The sequence below is a fragment of the Actinia tenebrosa genome, unplaced genomic scaffold (assembly GCF_029948245.1).
Source record: "Actinia tenebrosa isolate PJP-AT-01 unplaced genomic scaffold, QUT_ActTen_1.0 PGA_scaffold0__85_contigs__length_37466705, whole genome shotgun sequence".
Lineage (NCBI taxonomy): Eukaryota > Metazoa > Cnidaria > Anthozoa > Actiniaria > Actiniidae > Actinia > Actinia tenebrosa.
The window spans coordinates 12,672,775-12,698,228 of NW_028292569.1; the positions used below are offsets into that span (position 1 = coordinate 12,672,775).

Genomic DNA, 25,454 nt, shown 5'->3' on the forward strand with positions numbered 1-25,454 from the left:
TGATCGAATGAATCAACGGTTTTCTGTAGTCAGCGGTTTTCCGGTGGCGTTGCCTTGTTTTCAATCTATAACGCACTATTAGGCGCTAGGGGTGTAACCAGGATAAACAAATCATTCTCCCAGCCTTTTGAACTCGTGTGATTTTTTAATACAGCAGATATCCTCGCAGTACAGATGGTATATCATTTTTATCACGTTAGTATCACGGTTCGAAAACTATAAAATAATGTGGAGAATAAAGGTTATAAAACTACAATAGATACATAAAATGAGACCCGAAATTACAAATAAATACCAAATAAATGTCTACGAAAACCTAACTTACATTGCTGGGCCTTGGGATAAGTAGAAATCAAAGTATAAATGGAAATATAACTGTAGAAATACTCAATTCGCACATGGTCTCGATCTTCTCTCCAAAAATATATATCTGACCTACGTCTTTGAGCCCGCAACTACCGCTGACCGGAAGTCCCCGGAGAAAATTAAACGGTGTGTGATTTTTATACGTAACAACAAACAGTACTTAATCAAACAAATGTTCAGCCATTACACAATCGACCGGTCGGTTGCTATGGTCGATCGGTAAGTTATCTTGTTGAAACATTTCGTTGCGTTTTTAAATTGACACTAGTCGGTTCTGAAATATTTGGTCGATCAGTCTCGTCTGTCGTTCAAAGCTGTAATATATCGATCATAACCGGTCGAATCCCGGGTGCGGACATTAGACAAATAGAGTTTGACATACTTTTTCACTATCTGCTGGTTCATATCATTTTCAAATACTGAGGAAAAAAAAGTTCGAATTGATTGGCAAATATCCATTGCCAAAATCCATGGGCCACCCGGGCCACTCTCAATTAGTCTTCAAAACGTAAAAGGCTTGAGATTAGACGTCATAACAAATAAGGAAACCGCAGCACCCTCTAATCCAAACATGAGACATTTTAACCGGATCAAACCCAGTTTCCGTTATACTGGAGTAAAAATACCGACTACTTTGTCCGTCCTGGGAGTAGGCTCCAAACGCCCACACGATCAAACATGATTTTCTTAACGTCACGACCCAAGCCCTTAGTACCATTAAAAGCTTGTTAAGCCCCGTTCGTTTTAAGGATATCCAAGGCGCTAATGACTTGCATTTACAGACATGTATCAAATGTTAAAGTGTATATCAGGTCTAGAATTTTTTTACGGTTTTGTCATCTCTAGATGATATAGATAAGTATTCCAAAAAAAAATTTTCGATTTCGAATTTTTTTCACCTCGAAATCAGCCTTCAAAGTTAGATTTCTGGCGACGCCCAGTCGTGTTGGCCGTGTTTTGGGAGACGCTAATGGACTGGCACTAGTTTTTCTGTGACGTAAATTCGGTGACACAGTTTAGATCGGCCTTTCGAAGTATTGTAAATATGCCTAGTAGGTGCGTGGTTGGAGGGTGTTCAAATATAACGAAGAAAGGCATAAAACTTCATACGATCCCTTATTTCAATGATGACCGACCAATAGCAAAGGCTAGAAGGAAAAGATGGGTCGATTTTGTGTTGAAAAGACGAGCAAAATGGACGCCTACGGCGACTTCGGCAATATGCTCGGAGCACTTTTCTCCAGAGGACTACAGTCAGCGTTACTCTTTCGGAGAAGACGACAGAAAGCTGGCACACTTAGTAAGGGATGAGACCGGAATTGTGTCATACCCAAAACTTTACCCAGTTCCATCGACTAGTTCAGCTGAAGCCAACAATTCTCAAAGAAATCGCCGAAAGGTAAGTCGTCGATTGATAATAAAAAAATGTCACACATATTGGACTATATGCCCCAACTGTAGCACTATCGTTTGTTTACTATATAGATTCTTAGAGACATGATCGCTGCTAGTACTGGTGAGTCCAGAGAAGCCATGGGACCTGTTAGAGAGCTTGAGAATGAAGACAGGTTACCTGTAGACAATGCAGAGGAGCCTGATACAGTAATCAGTGCCGAGGATTGTTCTTCAGCGCGGGATTTCAGCACCCAGACTCCAGATTGCTTGGCTTGCAAAAAGCTCAAAGAAGAAAAACGATTGCTACATAATAAATGCATCGATTTAAAAAACAAGATCGATTCTCTGGCAAAGGAACCCACTCCAAAATTGTCCTGTGGTATTCAGTGTAATTTAACACAGCTGAACGACCATGAAGAAGGTCTTGGAGAAAGGATCGGAGAGAATTTGGAACAAGACGATGAGTATGTAAATATGGAAGTGGAGGAAGATGATGAGGACACAGTTGACTATGACATTACAGAGGAAGAGCCTGAGAGTATCCCTGATGACGTTGACTATCACCCCTACACAGATAAAAGTCCTTATTCAGTGCTTTCACTATAGATCTTTCTTCATAATTAGACTGTTGTGTCTAAGTCATGAAGGTTTATTTCTAATATGTTGAATAATCTAACAGTCATAACATAATAGAAGTATAATATAAACTAACAATTTTGTCATCAACTATTCACTTCATGCTAATTTGTGCATTACTTTTATCAGTATCACAGGTACTTGAACAAGAAGCCAAAGCTGCCGAAATGAAGAAAACAAAGAAGATTGGAGAAGGCAGGATAGAGAAATCAATCCCTCATTGCACTCATTGCAAGAATCCCATGAAAGGACACAAGAATGTGAAAGACTGCCCTAAAAACCAGAAAAGCAGTTAATACTCTCTTGCTTTTAGAGTGAAGTTACTAAACCCGTGAAATAGAAATTACTTGTTAAGGTGTAATAGTCAAATAGACACAAAAGAAAACAATGGCATTAGAGTCTCAGTGCTAAGGTGTATTAGTCTACTATCCATTTCACTGGTTTAGTGACTTCACTCTTATATTAATATGTAGAAATGTATCATTTTGTAATACTTTTTACAATTAATTATTTTATAATTTTTTATTATAGTTGTAAGTGCAATACAAAGTGACAAATACAAAACAACCCTCATAAAGGCAATTTGATTACGGCAATTTGAGTCATTTCTATTAGACCCATGATACAAAGTTGTATAATTAGTGAGGAGAGTCGAAGTAAAACAAAAGAAAACAGTGAATATCTACTACTATGTAGTGCAATTTTTTTCATGCTTCGAGTAAAATCACTCTAATGCAATGTTCTGTTTATAATATAATATGTATCACTCGTTATCTTCGTATCCACAAAAATCGGTGCTAGGAAACTGTTTTCTTATCGAGTGGTATGCACAAGCAGGCAGTGGGATTCTCTTGGATCCTCCTCCTTGATAACCATGAACCAATTGGGTGAATTCCCTGTAAGCTGTTGCACGGAGAAGCCTAAAATATGAAATGATAATTTGTTAGTATATAAACTTATCAAACAAACAAGAATATATTCTTGAAATAAACAACTGTCAGTTACAATTGCTATTTACATCATTATCATGGAAATAAGTAATACTTTAAAACGGCATGGTATGACTTGTAAAGCACGTGAACAGTAAAAGATATAAGAAAATAAGGAAGAAAACATTAGTCATAGTTATCTTACTTGTTCTGGGCCCATGTAATTAAAACTAAGCTTAGAAGAAAAAAAAAAGGATTTACTCACTCTTCTTCACTGCCAGTTTGTCTATACTTATATCCGTCGATAGTGCGGTATTTGGCACATGATGAACGTAGGGACCAGCGATTTAAACAAACAGGCTCAAACCCTGGATGTAAGGTCACACAAATGGGAGAACCCTCTATTTCGTGACAGCAATTACACTCTTGAGGTTTTTGAAGTAAGTCTTTCTTGCAATGACCGCATCTACACCTAAAAGAGGAAACGTTTAGATTTGCGAGTTAGTAAAAAAATCAAAACGAAACTAAATATTTTGCAAAAAGAGTGAGCTTGTAGCTAGATCTTGATAGTTACGTACCAAGCGCTATTCGGCGTGACGCCATCAAATCTTTCTTGAAGCTTTTCATTTCTCTTCTCGATCTTTGAAATTTCTTCGTTATATTCACTGAGCCAGTCCGCATCAGCAAGTGGTTCTGAAGAATATGGTCCTACCAATTCGTGAGATTCAGACCTGGGGTAGCTATCATCTGACTCGTGTGTTTCAGCATGTTGATGGCATTCGTCCTCTATTTCTCCATCCTCTTCCTCTGAATATATACTTGAAATCTCGCTTTCAGAGCTGCAATCACTCCCGTAATAGTTCGTAGCCATCTTGTGAAATTATATATTGAAATTTATGTTTTTTGAAGGAATGAAAGTCACTAACGGGTCAATGTTTACAATACTTTGTCTACTCGTATCCTTGACAATCGCTTTTCTCGGTTCTCGAATTTACGTCACTAGTTACCAGTCTCCTAAAACACGGCCAACACGACTGGGCGTCGCCAGAAATCTAACTTTGAAGGCTGATTTCGAGGTGAAAAAAATTCGAAATCGAAAAATTTTTTTTGGAATATTTCCTTATATCATCTAGAGATGCCAAAACCGTAAAAAAATTCTAGACCTGATATACACTTTAAGCGGTTTAGTTTGGTATAGCGAAAAGCTTAGCATTCAACCACACAACTTATCCATGATAACAATACACTCTTTTAGCCTTTCTTTTCAGCGAGACGTTCTTAAAAACCACATAACCAGTCCCATTCCATAGGATTTATAAACACAGAGTATGCATTGTAAAGACCGTGTCTGCGATATTTTGACATCTGTGCCGGGAACAAGTTTTGACAATGACGTACTACACAGCTGATTCAAGTGTTACAGCCATGCGCGCCTTTGTCCCGGGGCTGTGGTGGCGGCTTCCTTCCTGCAGTATTATTTGTTCATGCCGGAATGTTTGAAAGACTTGATGGAATGTTTATTCGCTTTACTATTTTTAGGCGAGGAGAAGTTCCAGTATTTTTGTGTGGGAGATCAAACAGAACAAGGAAATAAGAGAAAATGAGGAAAAATGAGACGAAGAGAAAATTACTGATATTTGGAAAAGAATAAGATAAACAGGTTGTACAAATGAAAAATAGCAACCAAGGGGTTGAGGAAAAGCAACGAAGGAAGCGGAAAGGCGATTTTTAAAAAAATCGATTAAAACAGAAAAGCAAATAAATCATATTAGATCTACGACTATTGCCAAATTCTATTGTATCATATGCCCTCTTTAATCCTCAAGTTTTCAATACAACATCAGCATAAGCAGAAGAAATCTTCTCTGCTATCTCAAATGTTTTCACACTGAGACAAAGCTAGAAACGAGAAGTGCTTGTGGGCTCCCTGTGGTATCTAGTTTTTTTAAAATCACATGGGATACCTGTGTTAGTGAAAAACAAGATGGCGAACGTTGGTGTGCTATTTCGCCAGATTTGCGAAAGCCAACGTTTTGGCCGATTTTTCTTCTCCAGGTAAATGAAAAAGAGTAAAAATTACTAAAAGACTTGATAATAAAGCAATGGACGGCGTTAGCGTGGATGTTTTTTTTTTCATTCTATTTTTCTCTCAGTTTTTTAACACGGTTTTGTTGGTGTGAAACTTTTCATGTTGTTTGTTCTTGCAGAGGAAATTCTCTTCAATGTCGTAGTTTCAGGCTAATTCGTAACGAGTCCTGGAAAACTAATGACCATAATGGTGTAGAAGAACTAGTTGTGACTTCAGGAAGGACGAGGTTAATAATGAGGCCCTTGGTCTTCACTGTTGTTGTAAGTTTGTGTAACTGTTGCATCATGTTGTATAAAGAGTGCAGTCTTGGGCTAACCACTACCAGTAGAGTGGGACTTGATTAAATAACTGAACTGTGAAGAGTATTGGCTAAAACATATCATGACAATTATCAAAATGTGATTCATTGATTGTGATCTTTACCAACGACTGTCAAATTCATCAACATCATCTTTTTTCGACATCATCATCATTATCAATCGTCATCATGATCATGATCAGCATCAACATCCATATTATCACAATTATCATCAAAAAACATCTTTTTCAACATCAAAATCCTTAATGACAGCAAAATAATATTTTCATCATCATCATCACTATAATCATCTTGCATCATCATCATTCCCATCATCATTAACAACATCTTTTTCACCATCATCATCGTCAGTAACATCAAAATGAAACTTTCATGATCATGAACATCATCATTATCATTATCACCATCATCATCCTCTTTTGGATCATCATGATCTTATAATCATCACTATCATTATCATCATCATTATCCTCTTTTTGATCATCATGATCTTATAATCATCATTTTTGTCATTCTCATCAGGACATGTATGATGATTTACACAAAGGTTTTCTGGGTTTTTTTTCTTCAGGCAAGTGGAGGCTCCTTCGTAGGCTGTGCTATTCTACAGTATGAAAGGATCAGAGCAAGCTACTCCAACTGGAGCCAAAATATTAAATCACTAGATTTTCCAAAATTATTTGGATTCCGACAAAAGGTAGTTTGATTTAGCAATTTTAAGTGTTAGTCCATAGTCAATAATACTTATTCTCTATCTATATTTTCTGCTGATATGACAAAATTATCTATTGTTATATTTTATATTTTAGTTAAATAGATGGTGGAAAACCTTACCTGATGGTCGAAAGACTGCCACAGGTATGATTACTGACGTAACTCTGGAATACTCTCAATTTTTAGAAAAATGTTGAATAACATTGAAAACTGCTGTACCATATTTTTCTCTTATTTTGCTTCCCAGGAATTATATTTCTAAATGCTGTTGTTTTCTTGCTATGGAAAATACCAACACCACAAGTACAATCAGCAATGTGGAGATGGTTTGTTTCTCATCCTATTATCGGTAAGTCTTTTTACTTTTATGTAATATAAGCCGACAATGAGGACTGGACGTCCGATATTGGAGGCTTTGAAATAACTTCTCATGCTCATTATTATTCGACTTGGAGTAACTGGAACAAAATTAGTTCAGTCCTAGGACTCAATTAATTTTGTTCCAGTTACTACAGACTGAATTCAGTCATTTCACATGACTTTACCAGGTTTCAAGTAACATCATGTGACCCAAAAATAGCCCATTGATTGGCTGGTTTCCTCATGAATTATTAATGAGTATGAAAATACTGTTTTCATTGCTATGCACTGATCAAGAAAAAGGCTGTGACAGCAAAATAGAGCAGGTGCATGTTACATCATTGCAGCATCTTGGTTGATGATAACAAAGCATTCCTCATTAGCTTCTCTCGTTAGATCAACCAACATGGCCGCTGTTTCATTGTTATTTATATCTCAAGGGATTTTGTCACATTGTTGCACACACTGTATTGGCAATAGACTACTTTCAATCAAATAAATCCCATGTAACCTTGTGATGATGTTAGTCACCAAAATCAACATAGGCTCTAGGAAATATGAGAATATCCAATAAGAATAAATACAACTTGTTTTATCTATTGGTTGATATGGTAACATTTGTTTATCATTCCACAGCACCCCCCTTAACCCTTTTAACAAGCTGCTTCAGTCACATAGACTTCTGGCATGTTGCCATTAATATGTATGTTTTATGGAGTTTTGCGCCGACAATTGAAGGTAAGAAGAGAAAGAGTATGAGATAGGGCAGATTCCCATATAATCTTACTGTTGCTAACCTATATTATTATATTCAAGAGGTGTGAGCCATTGAATTGGTTCGCAGAGTGTGGACACCACATGGTTTTTCACAGGCCTTGAAAAGTCCTTAAAAATGCATTCGGTACTTGAAAACTCCTTGAATTCTAAAATTTTGATTTTTGTCCTTGAAAAGTGCTGGAATTTTTCTTTTGACTCCTTGAATAATTCATTTTTGTCCTGGAATTTCTTGGGTACTATCTAAAGTATATTTTTTCATCTTTAGAAAGAGGAAAACCTTGGTTAAAATTACAAAAATGATTAAAATAATACATAAAACAGTAATTTTCGGTTGTTTTGCGGGTTTTGCGGTATTGTGGGTAATTTTCAAGATAGCATAGGGCTCCTTCAAATTTGGTAATTCAGTTACCCCCCTATTGATTTCAAGTAAACACAAGGAGAAGTACTGCATGTTTAAATTTTCATTTTGCTTCACTGGTTAGATCTTTTCTGTCCTTGTAGTCATTGAAAATGACCATTAAGTCCTTGAAACGTCCTTGAAAAGTCCTGGAATTTTTTTCTTAAATTACTGTGCGAACCATGACACCATAATTTATAGTACTGATGCCATACATTTTAATCTTAATGAAATGTGTATCATTCCTTACAAATGTCTATTCAGCCTGCCTCTATAAGGGTTTGAAACTGACTTATCCCCAGTTGTCTCTTATTTTAAGAGTGTGCACAAAGGGTCAAGAGAAGGGGGAAAGAAGAGCGATGCCATCTCTTCCTCTTCCTACTTCCCTTCCCTTGACCCTTTGAGCGCGTAAGAGAGACGACTAGGGACAAGTCAGGTATTGAAACTTGCAAGAGTCCAAGAGGGTCTATGGAGGGTACATTACAATGTGTATCTAAAACTTCTAAGGATTGATAAATTAAGTAAATTATATTTTATATACATTAATGCTACTTTTATGGAAACATGGAGGTGCAGGAAGTGGGGTCAGTAAAATATAAATCACCCTGTTGGATATTTTGTGGGAATGAATTATCTTTGCATTCCATTCAGCACTCCTAATAAAAATTTAATGAACCTTTTTTTGTGCTGTTGCAGCTCTTCTCGGCAAGGAACAGTTTATTGCTTTTTATCTTTCTGGAGGTAAGAAACTTTGATGATTATGATGGTGATGATGATGATAATGATGATGATAGTAATGATGATAGTATTGGCAAAGATTAGGATGGTGATGATGATATTGAAGATGATGATTATGATGATGATGGTGATGATGATTATGATGGTGATCATAATGATGATGATGATGGTGATGATAATAGTGTTGGCGAAGATTATGATTGTGATGAAAATTATGATGATGATGATATTGAAGATGATAATAATGATTATAATAATGATGATTATGATTATGATGATTATGATGGTGATTATTATTATTATGATGATGATGATTATGATGGTGATGATGGTGATGATTATGATTATGATTATGGTGATAAAATTATCCTGTGATACGGAAAATAGTTGTATTTTCCCCCCCTAACAGTGTTCTGGGTGGTCCCCTGTGTTAGTGGTTGGGGTACCTGTGGGTAGCATCTTGAATGTACATGTACACTGAGAACATCATGCAAAAACTGTAGAATTTTAACACTGAAATTATTTCAAACCTCCTCTACCCGGATTTTCTCACAGGAATAATAGCCTCATTTGCAAGCCAAGCATTCAGAATTTTAGCTAAACAGCCTATTCGCCCTTCTCTTGGAGCTGTAAGTAAAGGGTTCATAAAAAGTTATAAAATCACGATGATAATGGTAAAGACCTAAAATAAGTGTTCCTTCAGCTAAGATGGTGCGCACTTTACCCCCTTTCTCCATCAGTGCTCTGTTTTAAGAGTATTCAAAGCTGAAGCTATACAGATTAGAGAGAAGTCGAAAGAGAAAGCCCACGTGCGCACTAACCAACGCAAGCTAATTTCCCCATGTAATAGTATTGATGATGATGATTATGATGATCGTAATGATCAAACGATACAGTCTGCATAGTAAATATTTAACAATTATTCGCCTCAGGCTCACTGAATATCGGGGAATATTTACCGAGACGCGAGTCTTTCAGTATCACACAAGTGAATTTAATAAATAACGGAGAGAGTTTTTTCCCAATTTTATTTATCTCTGCAAGCGGCACACATCAACAAACAAGCGTGCGCGTGTGCATTATATTCACCTGTAGGTCGATATTCTTCGTTTGCACATTACCTCATCGCGGCCATGTCGGTGCCATTTAACAAAAGATTTCTTATTAGCATCCATTGTTAACGGCACCACAATGGCCGCCATGCTTTTGTCTTTTAACTCTCTTGGGAATGCTTGCAACCCATCAATAGTAGCATAAGATATAAATTGTGAGCAATGAGCGCGCCAGATTTATTATATTCACTTGTGTAAAAATACTAAATGTTTATATTATATTTTCACTAACCGAATCATATTATTTCCGGATTCTCTTCACAGTCTGGGGCGCTATTCGCTGTTCTTTCATACGTTTGCATCAGTCTCCCTGACACAGAACTAGCTTTAGTTTTCCTGCCTTGGTTTACGTTCTCTGCTGGGAAGGTAGGCATTTGAATCAACTCTCTCGGTACCATGAAAAAGTCTTAAATTGGAATCTAAAAAAAAAAACTCGTCCTCACTTATCACCACCATAAGCACAGCAGTGGCGCAGCTCAAAGCTTGTGAAGGCGCCTCTGGCAGCCGTTTTTCAGTCAATGTATGACCCCAATGTTGTGTCAATGTTGCGTTTCGTGGAGGGAGGAAAATCGGAATCCAGGAGAAACCAAACAAACTACTCAAATGGGATGTCAAGGATATTTCATTTTTGAGCATAATTTTTTTTTGCTAAAATACCTTAATGGCTTAAAAATGATAACTTTTACAACAAAAGCTGAAAACGAGAGATTGACTGCGAAGTCGACTTTTCAGCGTAAGAAATTTCCCTAACCAGGTCATGAAAGACCGGGGACTGTTTTTAAGTTCATCTAAAGTACTTCCCCTTCAAACTTGGAACATTTTCAAACCAAAAGAAAATTCCCCTGTCCTCTGAGGAAATGTTTTCATGGGGATTTTCCTCAAATGACGCGTGGCATTTAAAGGAAACTCCCCTGACCTCAGGAAATGGGGTCTCTATGGGGAATTATTTTCATTATGTCACGCAAGTGCGTTACAAGGAAATTCCTCGTGCAGTTTTCGTATGGCTGTAAAAGAGTCGGTGCCATATGCGTGCCTTGCCTTGACCATGATATTGTATAGAATTTTGATTGGGGGATTTTTATCACGTGCAACGTAATTGATCTAGCCACAGGTAGCCCAAGCTAGGTTTCTGTGGTGTCATGTTATAAGAAAATGTATGGCGATACTTAAAAAACTTAATAAAATCGTCAAAATTTGAAATAAAGACAATAAATTTTAGCTGGCCTTTGAAAAGTAGTACCTCTTTCGCCCTGTGTGCTTAGCTTTCGGATTTAATCAGTTTTAACGTTTTTTCCCCACTGTTTTCTCAACGAATCACGCAGTCAATCTTCCACTGATATGTATGTGCTGTTGTTCTATTCAGGCTTTAATGGGAGTGGTAGCATTAGATGTAGCTGGACTGCTGTTCAGATGGCAAATGTTTGATCACGCGGCACATCTAGGGGGAGCGGTATTTGGCGCGTAAGTAAAGATAAATTGTTATATACAGATAGTTCAAATTCTAATTTTGTCGAATTGGGTTTTGCGGAGGGAGGATAACTGGAGAACCCTGAAAAATCAATGTCAATGTGTTTTTTTAGGTTATATCTAAAATATGGTCATCATTACCTGTGGGACAAGAGAGGATGGCTGATAAAGAAATGGCATCGTTTACGAGGGAAATCACCTACCCCTCCTCCTTCCTGATCGTTGTCGCCTTTAGAACAAGACAAAACGTGACGGGCTGATCGTTTGTCTGAGTAACTCATTACAGAAAACTTACTATCAGCCTCGATAAAGAGCAAAGCCCAAGTCGTCTTTTTGCACGGTAAGGCTTGTTGTTCGGCCCTTCGTTCCTTGACTACAGACCTAAAAATGAGATGAAATTGTAGTGGTCAATGGAGTTGGAGTAAAGAAAAAATATATATATACAAAACAGTACTTTTGAACGTCCTGGCTCAGAAAACAGCCGTGTCGACGCATTTCAAACTACAGTTTGCTTCGATTTCTCTGTGTTTTTTCGGTTTCATCTCAACTGATGTAATGTTTTATTTTGACTTTGGAATGATGTCCCAAATAATGTAAGATTATTTTTAAATAACTTGAAATATGAAGTAAAAAGTTGCATGAAAAGCTGATTTTTCCCCCTGAAAAGCTGGTGGGATTTGGCGGGAAAATTAGCCATGGCTGTGCGCGTGCGCGGTTCTCGTGTTCTTTTGACGTTCTTAGTTTTGTAACCGAAAACAAATGATATGAAAACGAAACGAAACGAAAAAAAAAACAACAACAACAAACAAACGATTATTATGATAGGATGGGTTTTTATAATGGGATTTGTTCATAAGTCGCGAGACCTTGGATCTCTACAGCAAGCAACGTTCGTGCTGTGAAGATAGACACATGTCTGCTGGCAGGATCCTGCCGGCGTACTACCCCACGCATTAGTAGAGCTTCTGTTTAGGTTTCTTTATAAACCTACACACTGTTTTAGAAATAATGCCTTTGATTTTTTGAGGCCTCTAATATTAGATTTGAATACATTTGTCCCTTTGGGGGGAGGAGAGGGTGATTAGAGGATATTTTACTTCATTTTCATTTTTAACCGTCAGTACTTTGTGAAAAAATTTCAAAGAAACCGGATGAGTGATTAATGTGAAAATAAATAGATAAACTTTCAATAAAAGAAACTAGACTCAAACTTCATAACTTAGGTACACAGGATAACAAAATGTTTTGTTATCTTGGTAAGTTTCCGTGAAGTCACCATCCTGTCACGTGACACGGTTGGATACTAACAAACCTTGTCATTTCACACGCTGTTTTCGTTGTCTACGAGAAGCTACTGAGACCTCTAAACCATCCAGTATATAGATGATTTGTTTACTTCCTTACAAATTATTGAATACATATAAGGTAGCTCTTGTCAAAACGTTACGCATGCCGGGTAACTACAGACGCTGAACCGTATTCCAACGTAGGTTCAAAACTAGACAGTAATATACATATATATCTCAACGACCAGTCAAGCAAAGCAATAATAATTTTATCCAATATCGGAAAAATTCCATGACTTTTTTTTCTTGACTTCTTTCCCTCGTCAAATAAACCCATCATCATAAAACAATTTAGAAATGAATAAATGTTTGATTAATCCTTGATTTACCGGTATTAGTTCGCAGCTTGAAGTCAAAAAAATCAATCTTATTGTATTAAATCTAGTTTAAATCGTATTTTCGTTTTTGTTTCCACGAAAATTAATCAACTCAAATGCAGTAGCACTTCCTCTGAATTAGGAAATGATTATTGAATCAAACAAGTCATTATTCTTCGAAAACTGAGCGTTTTTCGAACCGGTATTTCAGTTTTTTTCATAGAGAAACGTGTGTAGTATCGAAGCATCTGGCACAGCTTGGCATTAAACTCAAATATCCCCAACAAAGAACGAAATTAAATCTCATCTAGTTCAGAATGTTAACTAGTTGTTTAGAATTGGTTTTAATTTCACTGGGATTAAACTATATTAAATGTAGGAATATTATTGAATATTTGTACTTGAAACTAGTATTGGTCAGTTCTTGTGTTGCAAGGCAACGACCATGGCAAAGTCAAGGTGCTCAAGCATCATACTTGGTCAGTTTAAAACACCAAACCAGACAGATCTTAAGTACGTCGGTACTCCTTCGAGCACAAACCTTTTACTATGTACAAGACAAATGAAATAAAATTACAATTTATGATTTACTTTTCTAGTTAGTGATTCTTCCTAAAACATTTCTCCTATCATCGTGAACAAATCTTGCTGGATTTTGCTGATGTTTTTCCGTCTCTTGTTTAGTTTATCTTTATCCCGCTGTTTTAGAAGGAGTTCTGTCTTGACATGATTCTGGTTATGACACCATAAATTAGTGACTTGGTTCGACGAATCATCACAGATTTACTCTTGATTGACTATCAATTTCCCAGGTTTTTACTTCATTCACTTTGCTTTTAGACGGCGGAAAAAGACAAAATTTATCGTCGTATCCTCGCATGAACAATTCCAGTTGGTCATTCGAATTTGGGATTTAACTTCTGTTCTAATTATAAATTATTTCCTACTCTCTAATCGTGACTTTCTATATAATAAATTAAACAACGCTATAAAAAATTTTCGATAATGTCAACTTTTCTCAGGAGTTTGTAGTAGTGTTTGGGTCTTGTCTTCCTGTACAGAATCTTCGTCCTCTTTCATTTCCGTATCGACCGGATTGCGTTGAGTTTCTTGCTTGTGTTGTGGAGTATAAACTTCCCATTCATACGGTCCATCTAGAGGCTTGTCAGATTTAGGATCAAAATTATATTTACATCTCATTCTCTCTGTTTCCTCTCGTTCTAATTTCTGTGTTTCTCTGTCCAAATCTCTTTGTATTGCTTCATGATCTACTGGATACAGAGCTCTTTTAGCTTTGCTTCTGTTCGGATCCATCTTCGTTTTACCAGATCCTGTCAACCCGGCTTTAAAGTTGTTTACCTTATACGTGCAAGATCGAACCTGCAAGAGTCAAGTTTTATGTTTCAATTTAAGCGATCTCGTAATACAGAAATGACAATAAAATCTTCGAGTCATCGACGTGCGTGCCTGGGCTTGTTTTCGTCTTACGGAAAAACCAGTCAAGCGTCCAAAGAAAAAAATTGATCTCGACTCAAACCTAAATTTAACATCAAAATTCACTTAAATATAATCACAAATTTGCCCAATTTTTCCGAGAATTTATTTTAATAATTTCAATTACTTATTTATTGTTTATGTGTGTGAATAAATAGTGCCAAATCATCACTTCTGAGAAACATTATATGTATTGTTTACGGTTGCGTGACTGTAATTAAAAATCGCCCGTGGGAAAACTCGGAGATGTGTACTTTATATCATCAAAATAAAGTACATTCGCCAGCTCGTTAATATAAAATACATTAAAGTAGCAAGAGTGTGAAAATCAATGAATAAAGCGAGATATTTTCATGTTTTTTTTTAAATGGGCTTGGATTGTACAGAAGTCAAAAAGCAACATGCCATTGTGTTACCTTGTGTTGTTATCATCAAAAGCCGGTTGTCTTTCGGCGTTCGGGTATTTACCTCCTCTCTTTCACTTTCGACTACTTCACAGTTGTTCAGAGTTATAAACATTTACCATAGATCCAAGGGCTTGTATATTCCAGAGTTAAAGCTAAAGCAAAAAGGACAGGCAGTTCTTAGCGATCAAAGACCCCAACACCTGTTTTCAGCTGTCAAATGACTTTTGTCACTGTACAAGCTTCCTTGATATCGATGTGAAAATATGTCCAAACTTCCTTCAGAAAATTGAAAAGTAGTGTTCTAAAGTCAAGAAGCCAGTAGAGAGATTCGGATGCCAAAGAAAATTGACGTAGTTTGAATTCTTCACAAACAGGTTAGTTTAAACTTGCCCGAATATCATATCAAAGAATGCTTTTAGGTATTATTACCACATGACGTCATCATCCATCATGTCATTAAGCACAGGGAGCCCAATTCTAGATTGACCACGAACTTCCCCAGCTCAAAGGAAAATTTATAGTCTTTGGCTGCTTTCCAACTACGTCTTTTAGATATTCGAGTATTATTTTAGCCGATTTTGGATGATCAACGAATAATTCATAGCTGGAGCGTGAGATGAACCGGGGATTTTTCGAGCTGAGCTGACACACCCATGCAAAAACAAAATAAAAATAAATGAAAATAAAAGCATATTTTTTAATTTTAGTTTTATTATTTTGGAAATCTTAAACCCCTTCTTCCTGTGTTGTTACTATCGCTGTGCCGTAAACATGGTCACCAAGGAAGAAATTTAACCGACTAAACTAATGTTTGCGTAGTTGCTTCAGTGGGACGGCCGGAAATGTGTGGATCTTAATTTGCTGAAATATTATGAAATATTTCAGTTAGTCAAAAACAATGTCAAAAACATTTGGAGAATTTATTTATAATGCTGTCATTTTTTTCAGCCAATAGAAGATTGGGAACATCGCTGTTTATTTGCGTCTCCAGTATTTCCCATGGGAGAGGGGGTTGTTACCACTGATCAACAAATTATCCCTCTTTTCCCTCCCAATGATAATTTAACTAGCAATCGTCCTTGTTTTTCGTAGGAAACATTAGGCTGTCGCTGCATGTGACCCTAGCTTGTTTTATGAGTGAATTAGAAGTTGATTTTCACCGTGAGTCAACACCAAGACCCCCAGGGCAACCCCTTTGTTACCATTAACTATTCTAAAATCATTCCTTTATTTGTTTGACCCAGTTTTCTAAGAAAATGATTGCCCTCTGAATTGTTCTATTTCATAATGACGTCACATCCAAAAAAAAAAAAGTATTGTTTTAACGCTAGGGATCACGGTCGCTGGAGGGGGATGGAATGACAAAAAAAACATCTTATATCACAATGAAATTTGGTCTATGAGCTGGTGAAGTCAAGAACAACTAAATATTACGCTAAATATCTCCAAAGAAGAGAATTAAGCTTAAATTTATTCTAAATTTCTATCATTTTAGCCGATGTAAACAAACCGTGACGTCATTATGAAATAGGGCAATTTCCTAACAATTCTCTCTCGCGATGTTGATCGATAGACTGGGAACGAGGATGCAAATCGAGTGAAGTACAACATGATTTTATTACTCTATTATACATTTTTTGACACTGGTACTGACGTCCAGCGCATAATTATAATTCCACCACTATATACAACATCAAATGTTTTTCTAGAATACATCAAATTCTTCCATCTAATCTTTGTTTAAATTTCGCAAGTTCATTGAGGACTTGTCTCTCTTCCTCTAAGAATGAAGAACCAAGTGATTCAACTTCGGAAGGTTCTCGGACAAGCTCGGGTTGAAAAATCCGACGAGCCTCGGAAGACGGTCGGAGTGATTTCATACGAACTTCGTTGTATTTGGCTTGAACCTGAAAAAACCAAATGTTATTTGTGGTTATGCACATATTCTTAACCCTCAAGCCTGAAGCCATTAGCATCCCCACATCAAAATGAAGGAACTCAATGTTATCCAAGACTGGGACGGGGCTACCGTGTCCAATGGTCATGGTGAATAGTGAATGAAAAAGAAGTACACAGTTCTTGTTCTCTCGTTCACTTCCCATTTACTTGCCATTCATTCAAACCTTACCTCATCTAGTAGTTCCTTGGCTTTGGGGAACTGCTTGCGTAGCTTAGGATCTTTATGGTAATCTTCGATAACGTTTGCTATGTAAAATAAACGAATGAAAGAATAGATAAGAAAATGACCGAGATCGATGGTGTGTTGTTGTTGTTGATGATGATGATGCTGTGTTGATAACGATGGTGTTGATGATGATGACAATGATGGTGTTGATGATGATGACAATGATGGTGTTGATGATGATGACAATGATGGTGTTTTGCTGATGATGATGATGGTGTGTTGATGATGATGGTACATGATGATGATGATGATGGTGTGTTATTGATGATGGTACATGGTGATGATGATGTCAATGATGCTATGTTGATGATGATGGTACAAGGTGATGATGATGATGATGCTGTGTTGATGATGATGGTATATGATGATGATGATGCTGCTTTGATGATGATGATGGTTAGTTGATGATGATGGTACATGGTGATGATGTTAATAATGGTGTGTTGATGATGGTACATGGTGATGATGATGATGGTGTGTTGATGATAATGGTACATGGTGATGATGATGATGATGCTGTGTTGATGATGATGGCATATGATGATGATGATGGTGTGTTGATGATTATGGTACATGATGATGATGATGCTGTGTTGATGATGATGGTACATGATGATGATGATGGTTGTTGATGATGGTACATGGTGATGATGATGTCAATGATGGTGGTGATGATAGTGATGGTTGTATTGATGGTTGTAATGATTGTAGTTATCATGATGGCTAAGTGATGATGGTGGAGATGTTAATGACAGTAGTGATGATTATGATGACGATATCTCAGAGGACAGTACTAATTCTTACCTAAATTTGACTCTATAATTTTGTTTCCCATTCTCATTTTATCCAGTAGTTTACTCATCTCCTCCACTTTGCTTTGCCGAGACTCCTTAGGTTTTGGTTCAACCTAAAAGAACAAAGAAAAAACATGAGCGAACTCAAGCTAACGCATTCTGTCATGGAAAAAGCTTTTAACCTTGATACATCAGCTATAAATCACGTTGAAGGTGGTCATCATTGGCTAAAAGAGTCCATGACTGGACTATTATTTGGCATGAGGATTTTCTTCATCCTACCTTTTTCTTAGGTTTTTCCTTATAATTCCCTTGTGGTTCTGTAAACACTAACGGATGTTGTAGCGTGTACTGCAGTGACCGCACACTCTCTTGTATCTTTTTGGGTATTATTATATCCGGGTCGTTCTCGTCGACATCGAGCAGGTCTTCATACCCCTTGTATTTTGCTTCTACACTGAACGGACGATCAGGATGCTGGTGCTTGGCTTTCCTGGATTTTTTCTTTCTTGGCCGTGGGGTTTCTTTGTTGGCGGGAGTTTCTAAGAATTCTGGTTCGTCGATCTTTGAATAGAATAATGCACTGAGTGAGTTAGATACTGTACAATCAGTAATGACTAGAGTATAAGTATAACATTAAAAGAAACAAGACGGCTATGCTCGAGAATACTCCATTTATGACGACATATGGAAAAGCCGAAGCGCAGGCCGAACGGATGAAAAAGAAAATCGTCAAACTCGTTGCGTTATGAGTTGACAACTGCTACTCGAATTAACAATCCACGTCCAACAAAATGCTTGATATAGAAACTTTTTTCTTTTAGCAACACAGAAATTTGTTATTTCTATCTTACGAGTTAAATTGCTTTACCGTCATAAAGTCAATGAGACGGTTGAGCACCACGAACACGGGTAACTATTTACTGTGGGCCCTTATTGTTGTTCTCAGCTACTATTCTTATAATATAAGAATTGTAGCGGAATTTCAAGTACCTGAGTCATAAAGAATCCTTCATCTGTCTGCGTCTTCTTTCCTGCTGCTTCATGTTTCCTCGTATTCGTAGTATCAACACTAGAAGTAGCCTCTCCGGTAGTCTTAACTTCCTCACTCTGATTTCCCATACTTTCTCTATCGAGACTCGTCTGTTTGGATTCAGGGGGGACACTCCTAGATCTACTGTCTGTCTTGCGGTTTTTAGTATGTCTGTCTGCCATATTAGGAGCTGTTGATAGCTGTCTGGGTGTAACAGCACGACTCTGATGTCGTGTCCTTATCCCTGAAGGGGCTGATATAGGGGGTAGGGGTCTTGGTTGTGGCCCTACGTATGAGATGGCTTCGCGTTTAGAAGGACTCTCTAGCATGAAGATATCACGCTTCCTTGGTGCTGGTGGTAAGGTATCGTCCACCTGTGGAAATATATAATAGTGCAAAATAAGTATTTATTTAGAACTTTGCAATGGCAGAACCACTGCTCAGGTTTGATGAGTTGGAACCATGAATTGCCCAGCTGAAACGCTTAATTCTGGGTGTCCATACAACGACTATTCCTGCTCTTAGTTTTGGAGAAATTTGAGTCCAAAATTTCGGATTTCACTTTCAGAGGAGAGTTCCCTCAGGTAATACTACCCCTCTCCTCTAGTTTGGGTCCTGTATTATGACATATTTTACTGAGTGCAGGGCCGTAGCCACAAATTTCTGATTGGTCCGGTTTTCGAGGGTTTTCGGTTTTTCTTACATTTTCAAAATACGGCTACGGCAGTGGCTACGGCACTGGAGTGAAAACCTAACTTACCTTTCTGTATTGAGCAACATTCGATAGATTAACATGATGCTTGGTTCGTTTAACTGGTTTCTGTCTGAAGATCCTTACACCTTTCAGTTTACCAAGCCGTATAGAGAGAAGGGGTGGGTCACCCTTGAAGGCCGTGGTTAGGGGGTTACCCCATATTACTAGTTCCTTAATGCGTGGCCAGCCAGCGACAGCAAACAGACCTTCTTCTTCAAACACCATGTTGTTTGCAAGGTTTAGATGGAGTAGTGAGGGGAATGGCAATGGTGGATTGTACTTTTCTCCTATAGATGAAAAAATGTATGAAAAAATGAACGAAAAAAATGAACAATAAATGAATGAAAAAATGAATGAAAAAATAAACGAAAAAATGAATGAAAAAATGAATGAAAAATGAATGAAAAAATGAATGAAAAAATGAACAATGTCATAGTGGATTGAGGCAGGATAAATGGTTGATTGTACTGGTTTCCTATGATTATAGTAATAGTCCAATATATGAGTCAACAATTTGAATAAATGAATGAAAAAATATATAAAGATGAGATAAATGAATAAAATAATGAAATATATGTCTCCATCATTTCCCATTTCATTTCCCAAAGTTACCAGAATCCCTTACCCAAGAGGGATGCATCTTCGGTTAATGTGCTTGAACGGTGTCTTATTCCCATTCCATTTGTCATTTCATCTTTATCATCACCAGGAAGCTTCTTGCTCAACATCTCATCGACTCCATCAAGCACCAGGTCATCTTTATCAGCTTCAGGAGTGTCTCTCCCTTCCACTTCTCTCTCATCCTCAATCTTCTGTTCATTTTGTTCAGCGGTTCTTTCTTTTGCAGTCTCTCTTTCTTTTTGGACTGAGATACGACCCTCGCTCTGTCTTACTCTAGCTCCAAGAAGTCGGAGATGTGGAATAGAGGCAACTTCATTGTTTTCCAAGTTTAGGTATTTTAGTCTAGAGAGGAATTAGGAAATGGGAAAATGTGAAAAATGTGAAAATCAAATACCGTAAAGATTCAAGCATGAAGCAGCAGACTCCCTTGTACCCCTATTGGCTAGTGTATCTTATTGCCCTATGATGTCCCAGGATGCATCACAAGTACACAAGAACAATAATATTTTTGTTTTTATCACAAAAGAACCTAGTTGTTATCTCAGCACACAGCATCTTTCTCCATCCCCACTACCCCAACATATTCCATGATGCTTCACAAGTATTTTGCTCACAGCTATTCACATACAGACAGCAGAATTACCTTCTTAGACCAGCAAGGCTGGAAAATGTTGAAGTATCAGTAAGTTCATTGTTATCCATGAAGAGATTTTCCAGTCTTTGAAAACGAACTTTTCTATCTTCAGATTCAACAGTCCCTGACCTAAAAAAATATTTTTAAGAAAAAGTTATATAAAATTATGCAAAACACTATTTTCAATGGCTTAGTGAGTTATCATGATGATGGCATGAAGTAATATATATATATATATATATACAATACTCACAAAGTAATCCCAGTTATTGCACGATAGGTTCTTGCCATCTCTAATGGCAACCTTTTGATTTCATTTCCTAAAAATGCATGTATCATATAAACTAGTTAATGCCAGATGCAGGAACCATAGAGAGAGAGGAGCTGGGGAAGTAATTAAGGGAGGGGGGGAGGAGGGGGGACAGAATCCTGACCCAATTTTTACTACTATCTGCTAAATTCTCAATGTTCAGCCCCAGGGGTGTAGTGAAGGGGGTTGAGGGGGTTAAAAATCATAAATTTTCTTTACTATCTTTTGGGCTACCTGTGGATTTGCAGGGAGTTTTCATGCCAAAAGCTAGTTTGCTTGCCTCTTCAGCTCTGGTACTCTCACTATGCACTGTTCAGCCCCCCACTTCTAGTTATATGCAAGCTCAGATCCAGGGGTGGTAAAACAATTTCCTGTAACCCTTTGCAAATAAGTATTCTACATTGATAAATCAAACTTTTTACCTGTGAGGTGAAGTGTTTTCAAGCATGGTAATAAGCCTAAGTCTAAGATATCTTCTGATGTGACTCTGTTGTAAGATAAGTCTAGCTTCTCAAGGTACAAAAAGTCATGAGGCTCTAGCCTGATGCTTCCAGATATGTTATTGAGTGGTATCTCAAGTTCACGTAACGAAATGAAGTTCTTGAAAGCATCTAAAGGGAAGGGATATAGACAATACATCAATGTTAATACTGTGTATTGAATTGTTCAGTGAAAATATTTTGAATTGAAAATTACATAAATATTATGATGATAATGATGCTGATAATGCAGTTGTTGTTAGTGGTGGTCATGAAGATGATGGAAATAATGATGATGATGGTGGTAGTGGTAGTGGTAGTAGTGTTGATGATTAAGTGGTGATGGTGCTCAGATGATGATGGTGGTAATGGTGATGGTGATGATGATTAAGTGATGGTGCTCGGATGATGATGGTGGTAGTGGTAGTGGTGTTGATGATTAAGTGGTGATGGTGCTCAGATGATGATGGTTGTAGTGGTGGTGGTGGTGATGATCGTGATGATAATGCTCAGATGATGATGGTGGTAGTGGTGCTGTTGATGATGACTGTGATGATGATGGTAGTGGTGGTAATAACTAAGGATGATGATAGTGGAGATGATGATAGTAGGGATGATAGTCAGATTGTAACATTAGTGATAACATTCATTAGATACTTTACAGGAAAATCTAATGATACTATAGTTACTCACTGAATGGTAAATTATTGTCACCAGCATCCACATGGACAACATTATCGAACAAAAGAAAATCATCTTCTGAAACCTAAAACACAACCAAAAACAATAATAAGATAATGAACTTGTTAAATATATGTTATGCACAAATACTACATGTACATTTTATATTACAGCCGTAACCCTTCCGCCTCCCATTAATGTGTAGTTCCAAAAATCAACCATACCCACCCAACAGGGGAATTTGGAATTTCTGAAGAGTAGGGGGGTCAGAGAAAGAACAAAAATTACAGAGTTTGTATGGAAGAAAATTGGAATTTCCGGGTGGTAGGGGGGTGTCTTAAAAAAGTCCTCCATGAGGGGGGTATGGATAATTTTTGGAATTGCACAATGGAGGTTTATGGATGTTGACATGTACCCACAGTTAAAGGATCATCCTGTGATCTGGGGTTTCATTAAGAAAATCCCATCATGACTGGTTGAGTTAGTAATACCGTTTGTATGGTTTAAATGTTTTCCCTTTACAGGCCACATATCATTTTCTTTAGAATAAGATCATAATTTCTTAAACAAAGAAATGATACTCTAGGGAATGACACATGGTCTCTAATGTAAAAACATTGCATCACCACAAATAAGGTCTATTAGTGTGGTTCTCAGAAACTTTAACACTGTGGCATTGAAGATGCCCAAGTCCCAGATCATTTGATGTTATTTATACTAACCTCTGACAGGTCATTGCCACTGATGTTTATGGAACACAAATCAGATGGGTCTTCCACATAGAATTTTCTCATCTGCAAGTGGGCAAAATTTAGTCAATAAGGAACAAAATCCTTTATGAAATGTACTTCTCCATTTGGTAATTGTCGAGTTATAATTTTCTTGGAATATTTGATGTCTCAGCGAACAAGGAAGAAGAAATATTCTATTGATTGACAGTGTTTATTCATCAATGTCTCTTGTGCCAGAAAAACTGATAAATTTTGCAAAGACAACAGCGCAAGCACATGTGTGTACACTTTCGCCTTTGAGTTTGGCACCCTGATCAGGAAGTCCACGTCAGGTTTTCTGGATATGAGGAAGACGTAATTTGTACGTATTCTTAAAGAGTTTGGCACGCATCCCATCACCTTCAGACTACATGCTATTTATGAAATTGGATCAAAGTCTGTACTCTTAGCTATATAGCTTTATAATAAAGTTTCCAAATCTTTACTCATGACTGTAAAAATGTAAACATAAATGGCTAAGATGGTTAGGAACCAAAATCCATGCTATACTAGCTATACTAACACTGTGAATATCAAAGTATTCACGTGCAAAGCTTGCCTGATCACTATTCCATGTGCTATAATTTTCACATTCGTATGTAATCAACTGGGCTAAATGTAGAGAGTTTCAGTTGAACTAATTAGATGGGAATGTCTCAACATTTAAACTTTTCATTTTCGAATCCTTTTCTATTGAGCTATATTTGAAATTTACTGGTGTGGCAAATCCCCTTCAAGTAACATCTCCCCCTGCCCCACCCCCACACATACACACCCTCGCACTTAACTATTCGATGCACCCCAAATGTACTCCAATAAGATTGCAGTAGAGTTGTTTGTTGGTTCTCTCCTGTGCTTTGAGGGTTTTTCTCTGGGTTCTCTGGTTTTACCTCCTCATACAAAAATCAACATCTAAATCATAATTCTATATATTGGTAGCCTCATCAAGTGGGTTGCAAAACTTGTTAGGCATTCCACCTACCATGGGTGGTAAATCCAATTAGATTTAGATATAGTAATATCCATAATAACAACGATGAAAGCTGCCTTAGGAAGGTAGTGCAACTACATGCATTACACTTGTGCACAACTCTTAAGACTGGCTTCATTCTCAAAACATACTTACAACTATCGTTAAAAATAATCTAACAATGTGTCTTCAGTTCCTTAATTCTTTCTTAATCTGTCTGAGCAGATATCGTACTAGTATTCCTTGTTTCGTCAGTTTTAATGACTTACCAAATAAAATCCATCAAGCCTCTTTGCTTTTTCTTGAATCAGTTCAGGGCTTTGTCGTTTCCTCATAAGGCTTGCATCAGGCTCAATTTGTTGGACTGGTTCATTACTGAGGACGGCTTTGAAGCGGCGTCTCTGCTCAGCTCTATACGCAACTAGCCACGCACCCCCTAAATGGATAAACATGAGAGAAACAATAACAATGAGTATATTTAATAAAATAATAATAGTAGTCATAATATTATTATTGTGAACTTATAAATAGATGGAGAGATATATAAAACTTACAGTGGAAGCTTTCCAACATTTTCCAAAACAAATTTACAACTATATATGCATGAATTTTGGCTATTCAACTTACTTGATAAATTTAAACGATTTGTACAAATATCATGACTTCTTAATCAACATTTCCCAGCAACCAAAAAAATTCAATCTAATTTTGACTTCCCAAGAAAACATACTTCTTTTGTCAAAGCTCTAAGCATAATCCTTTAAGTGTATGGCTTTAATATTAAAGTTAGGTCATGTTTTAAGCCTTTAAAAGGTTAGGAAAAGGACCATACCTTCGTCAACTCTACGGTAGTTGGCTAAACTACGAACTGGAAAACATTGGCTTGAAAAACCAGTTGAAAAACTTCCGTTGCTGGTGTACTCTGTCATTATTTCGCAGTTATTGAGTACTATATAGAAAAGAGATCACAATGATTTGCAGAAAATTGTCAGTTTTATCTTTTAAATAGAATTTTTAGGTGAATAAACGACGCCATCTCAACAAGACACTCTTCACAAGGCAGCCGCCATATTGCTTTCCCTGTTGCTATGACGACTAATAAAGAGAGGTAAAAATTCTTCGTACCGGGGGAAGGGTCGGGTACTAAATTCCTCCGGGGAGAGGACAGTATATTGAAATCTTCTAAAGAAACTCAAATATACATTACCATTTATCCTATTGATTATCATACGACTAAGATGAGTAAAATAGAGGTTTTGAATCCATAGATTTGGCGATATTCTTGAAAATTATTTTTTAAAAGAAAGAAATATGAATTGAAGCATTTCTCCCACCCCTCCCTAGAGAGATTTTTGAGGAC

The 25,454-nt window shown here is 37.1% G+C and overlaps 5 protein-coding genes across 6 annotated transcripts; 2 read left to right on the top strand and 3 right to left on the bottom strand.

Annotated features, from left to right (window-relative positions):
• The first annotated feature begins 1,229 nt into the window (after positions 1–1,229).
• LOC148913531 (uncharacterized) lies at positions 1,230–3,404 on the top strand. 2 transcript variants are annotated; one of them, XM_089031408.1, is made up of 3 exons: positions 1,230–1,765; positions 1,852–2,225; positions 2,527–3,404. In XM_089031408.1, exons 1-3 carry the CDS (start codon positions 1,412–1,414, stop codon positions 2,540–2,542), a joined length of 744 nt encoding a protein of 247 aa, XP_088887534.1. In that variant the 5' UTR covers positions 1,230–1,411; the 3' UTR covers positions 2,543–3,404. The 2 variants fall into 2 exon arrangements, with proteins under 2 accessions (XP_088887534.1, XP_088887531.1); XM_089031405.1 differs by having other exon boundaries at positions 1,231–1,765; positions 1,852–3,404.
• On the bottom strand, positions 2,905–4,452 carry LOC148913532 (P2X purinoceptor 7-like). The gene is made up of 3 exons (XM_089031416.1): positions 3,905–4,452; positions 3,592–3,798; positions 2,905–3,317 (listed from the first exon to the last, which is right to left on the bottom strand). The coding sequence occupies exons 1-3, from the start codon at positions 4,195–4,197 to the stop codon at positions 3,161–3,163; spliced, it is 657 nt and encodes a 218-aa protein (XP_088887542.1). The 5' UTR covers positions 4,198–4,452; the 3' UTR covers positions 2,905–3,160.
• A 793-nt stretch (positions 4,453–5,245) lies between these two features.
• On the top strand, positions 5,246–13,552 carry LOC116286810 (presenilin-associated rhomboid-like protein, mitochondrial). Its single transcript, XM_031693396.2, has 11 exons — positions 5,246–5,381; positions 5,534–5,675; positions 6,306–6,431; positions 6,544–6,592; positions 6,696–6,797; positions 7,445–7,546; positions 8,679–8,723; positions 9,276–9,349; positions 10,097–10,198; positions 11,196–11,293; positions 11,413–13,552. The coding sequence occupies exons 1-11, from the start codon at positions 5,311–5,313 to the stop codon at positions 11,516–11,518; spliced, it is 1,017 nt and encodes a 338-aa protein (XP_031549256.1). The 5' UTR covers positions 5,246–5,310; the 3' UTR covers positions 11,519–13,552.
• On the bottom strand, positions 13,472–15,275 carry LOC148913533 (cyclin-dependent kinase inhibitor 1B-like). The gene is made up of 2 exons (XM_089031429.1): positions 14,873–15,275; positions 13,472–14,342 (listed from the first exon to the last, which is right to left on the bottom strand). The coding sequence occupies exon 2, from the start codon at positions 14,274–14,276 to the stop codon at positions 13,971–13,973; it is 306 nt and encodes a 101-aa protein (XP_088887555.1). The 5' UTR covers positions 14,277–14,342; positions 14,873–15,275; the 3' UTR covers positions 13,472–13,970.
• A 1,183-nt stretch (positions 15,276–16,458) lies between these two features.
• Positions 16,459–25,168, bottom strand: LOC116286825 (X-ray radiation resistance-associated protein 1). The gene is made up of 14 exons (XM_031693410.1): positions 24,927–25,168; positions 24,364–24,530; positions 23,077–23,148; positions 22,367–22,439; positions 21,617–21,805; positions 21,138–21,204; positions 20,894–21,013; positions 20,255–20,592; positions 19,636–19,916; positions 18,836–19,249; positions 18,125–18,406; positions 17,853–17,955; positions 16,992–17,068; positions 16,459–16,770 (listed from the first exon to the last, which is right to left on the bottom strand). Exons 1-14 carry the CDS (start codon positions 25,021–25,023, stop codon positions 16,579–16,581), a joined length of 2,472 nt encoding a protein of 823 aa, XP_031549270.1. The 5' UTR covers positions 25,024–25,168; the 3' UTR covers positions 16,459–16,578.
• Between the last annotated feature and the right edge of the window lie 286 nt (positions 25,169–25,454).

What these genes read in the sequence shown, in the direction of transcription:
- LOC148913531 (XM_089031405.1), top strand. Translation starts at nt 1,412, where the DNA reads ATGCCTAGTAGGTGCGTGGTTGGAGGGTGTTCAAATATAACGAAGAAA. An exon ending in CTCAAAGAAATCGCCGAAAG is followed by an intron (nt 1,766 to 1,851) that starts GTAAGTCGTCGA and finishes TTTACTATATAG; the next exon opens with ATTCTTAGAGACATGATCGC.
- LOC148913533 (XM_089031429.1), bottom strand. Translation starts at nt 14,276, where the DNA reads ATGGATCCGAACAGAAGCAAAGCTAAAAGAGCTCTGTATCCAGTAGAT.
- LOC116286825 (XM_031693410.1), bottom strand. Translation starts at nt 25,023, where the DNA reads ATGACAGAGTACACCAGCAACGGAAGTTTTTCAACTGGTTTTTCAAGC. An exon ending in GCAATAACTGGGATTACTTT is followed by an intron (nt 21,014 to 21,137) that starts GTGAGTATTGTA and finishes ATATTTTTTTAG; the next exon opens with GTCAGGGACTGTTGAATCTG. An exon ending in CGAAGATGCATCCCTCTTGG is followed by an intron (nt 19,917 to 20,254) that starts GTAAGGGATTCT and finishes TTTCATCTATAG; the next exon opens with GAGAAAAGTACAATCCACCA.
- LOC148913532 (XM_089031416.1), bottom strand. Translation starts at nt 4,197, where the DNA reads ATGGCTACGAACTATTACGGGAGTGATTGCAGCTCTGAAAGCGAGATT. An exon ending in GTCACGCCGAATAGCGCTTG is followed by an intron (nt 3,799 to 3,904) that starts GTACGTAACTAT and finishes TTCCTCTTTTAG; the next exon opens with GTGTAGATGCGGTCATTGCA. An exon ending in CAAACTGGCAGTGAAGAAGA is followed by an intron (nt 3,318 to 3,591) that starts GTGAGTAAATCC and finishes TTCATATTTTAG; the next exon opens with GCTTCTCCGTGCAACAGCTT.
- LOC116286810 (XM_031693396.2), top strand. Translation starts at nt 5,311, where the DNA reads ATGGCGAACGTTGGTGTGCTATTTCGCCAGATTTGCGAAAGCCAACGT. An exon ending in TATTTGGATTCCGACAAAAG is followed by an intron (nt 6,432 to 6,543) that starts GTAGTTTGATTT and finishes TTTATATTTTAG; the next exon opens with TTAAATAGATGGTGGAAAAC. An exon ending in TGCTTTTTATCTTTCTGGAG is followed by an intron (nt 8,724 to 9,275) that starts GTAAGAAACTTT and finishes ATTTTCTCACAG; the next exon opens with GAATAATAGCCTCATTTGCA.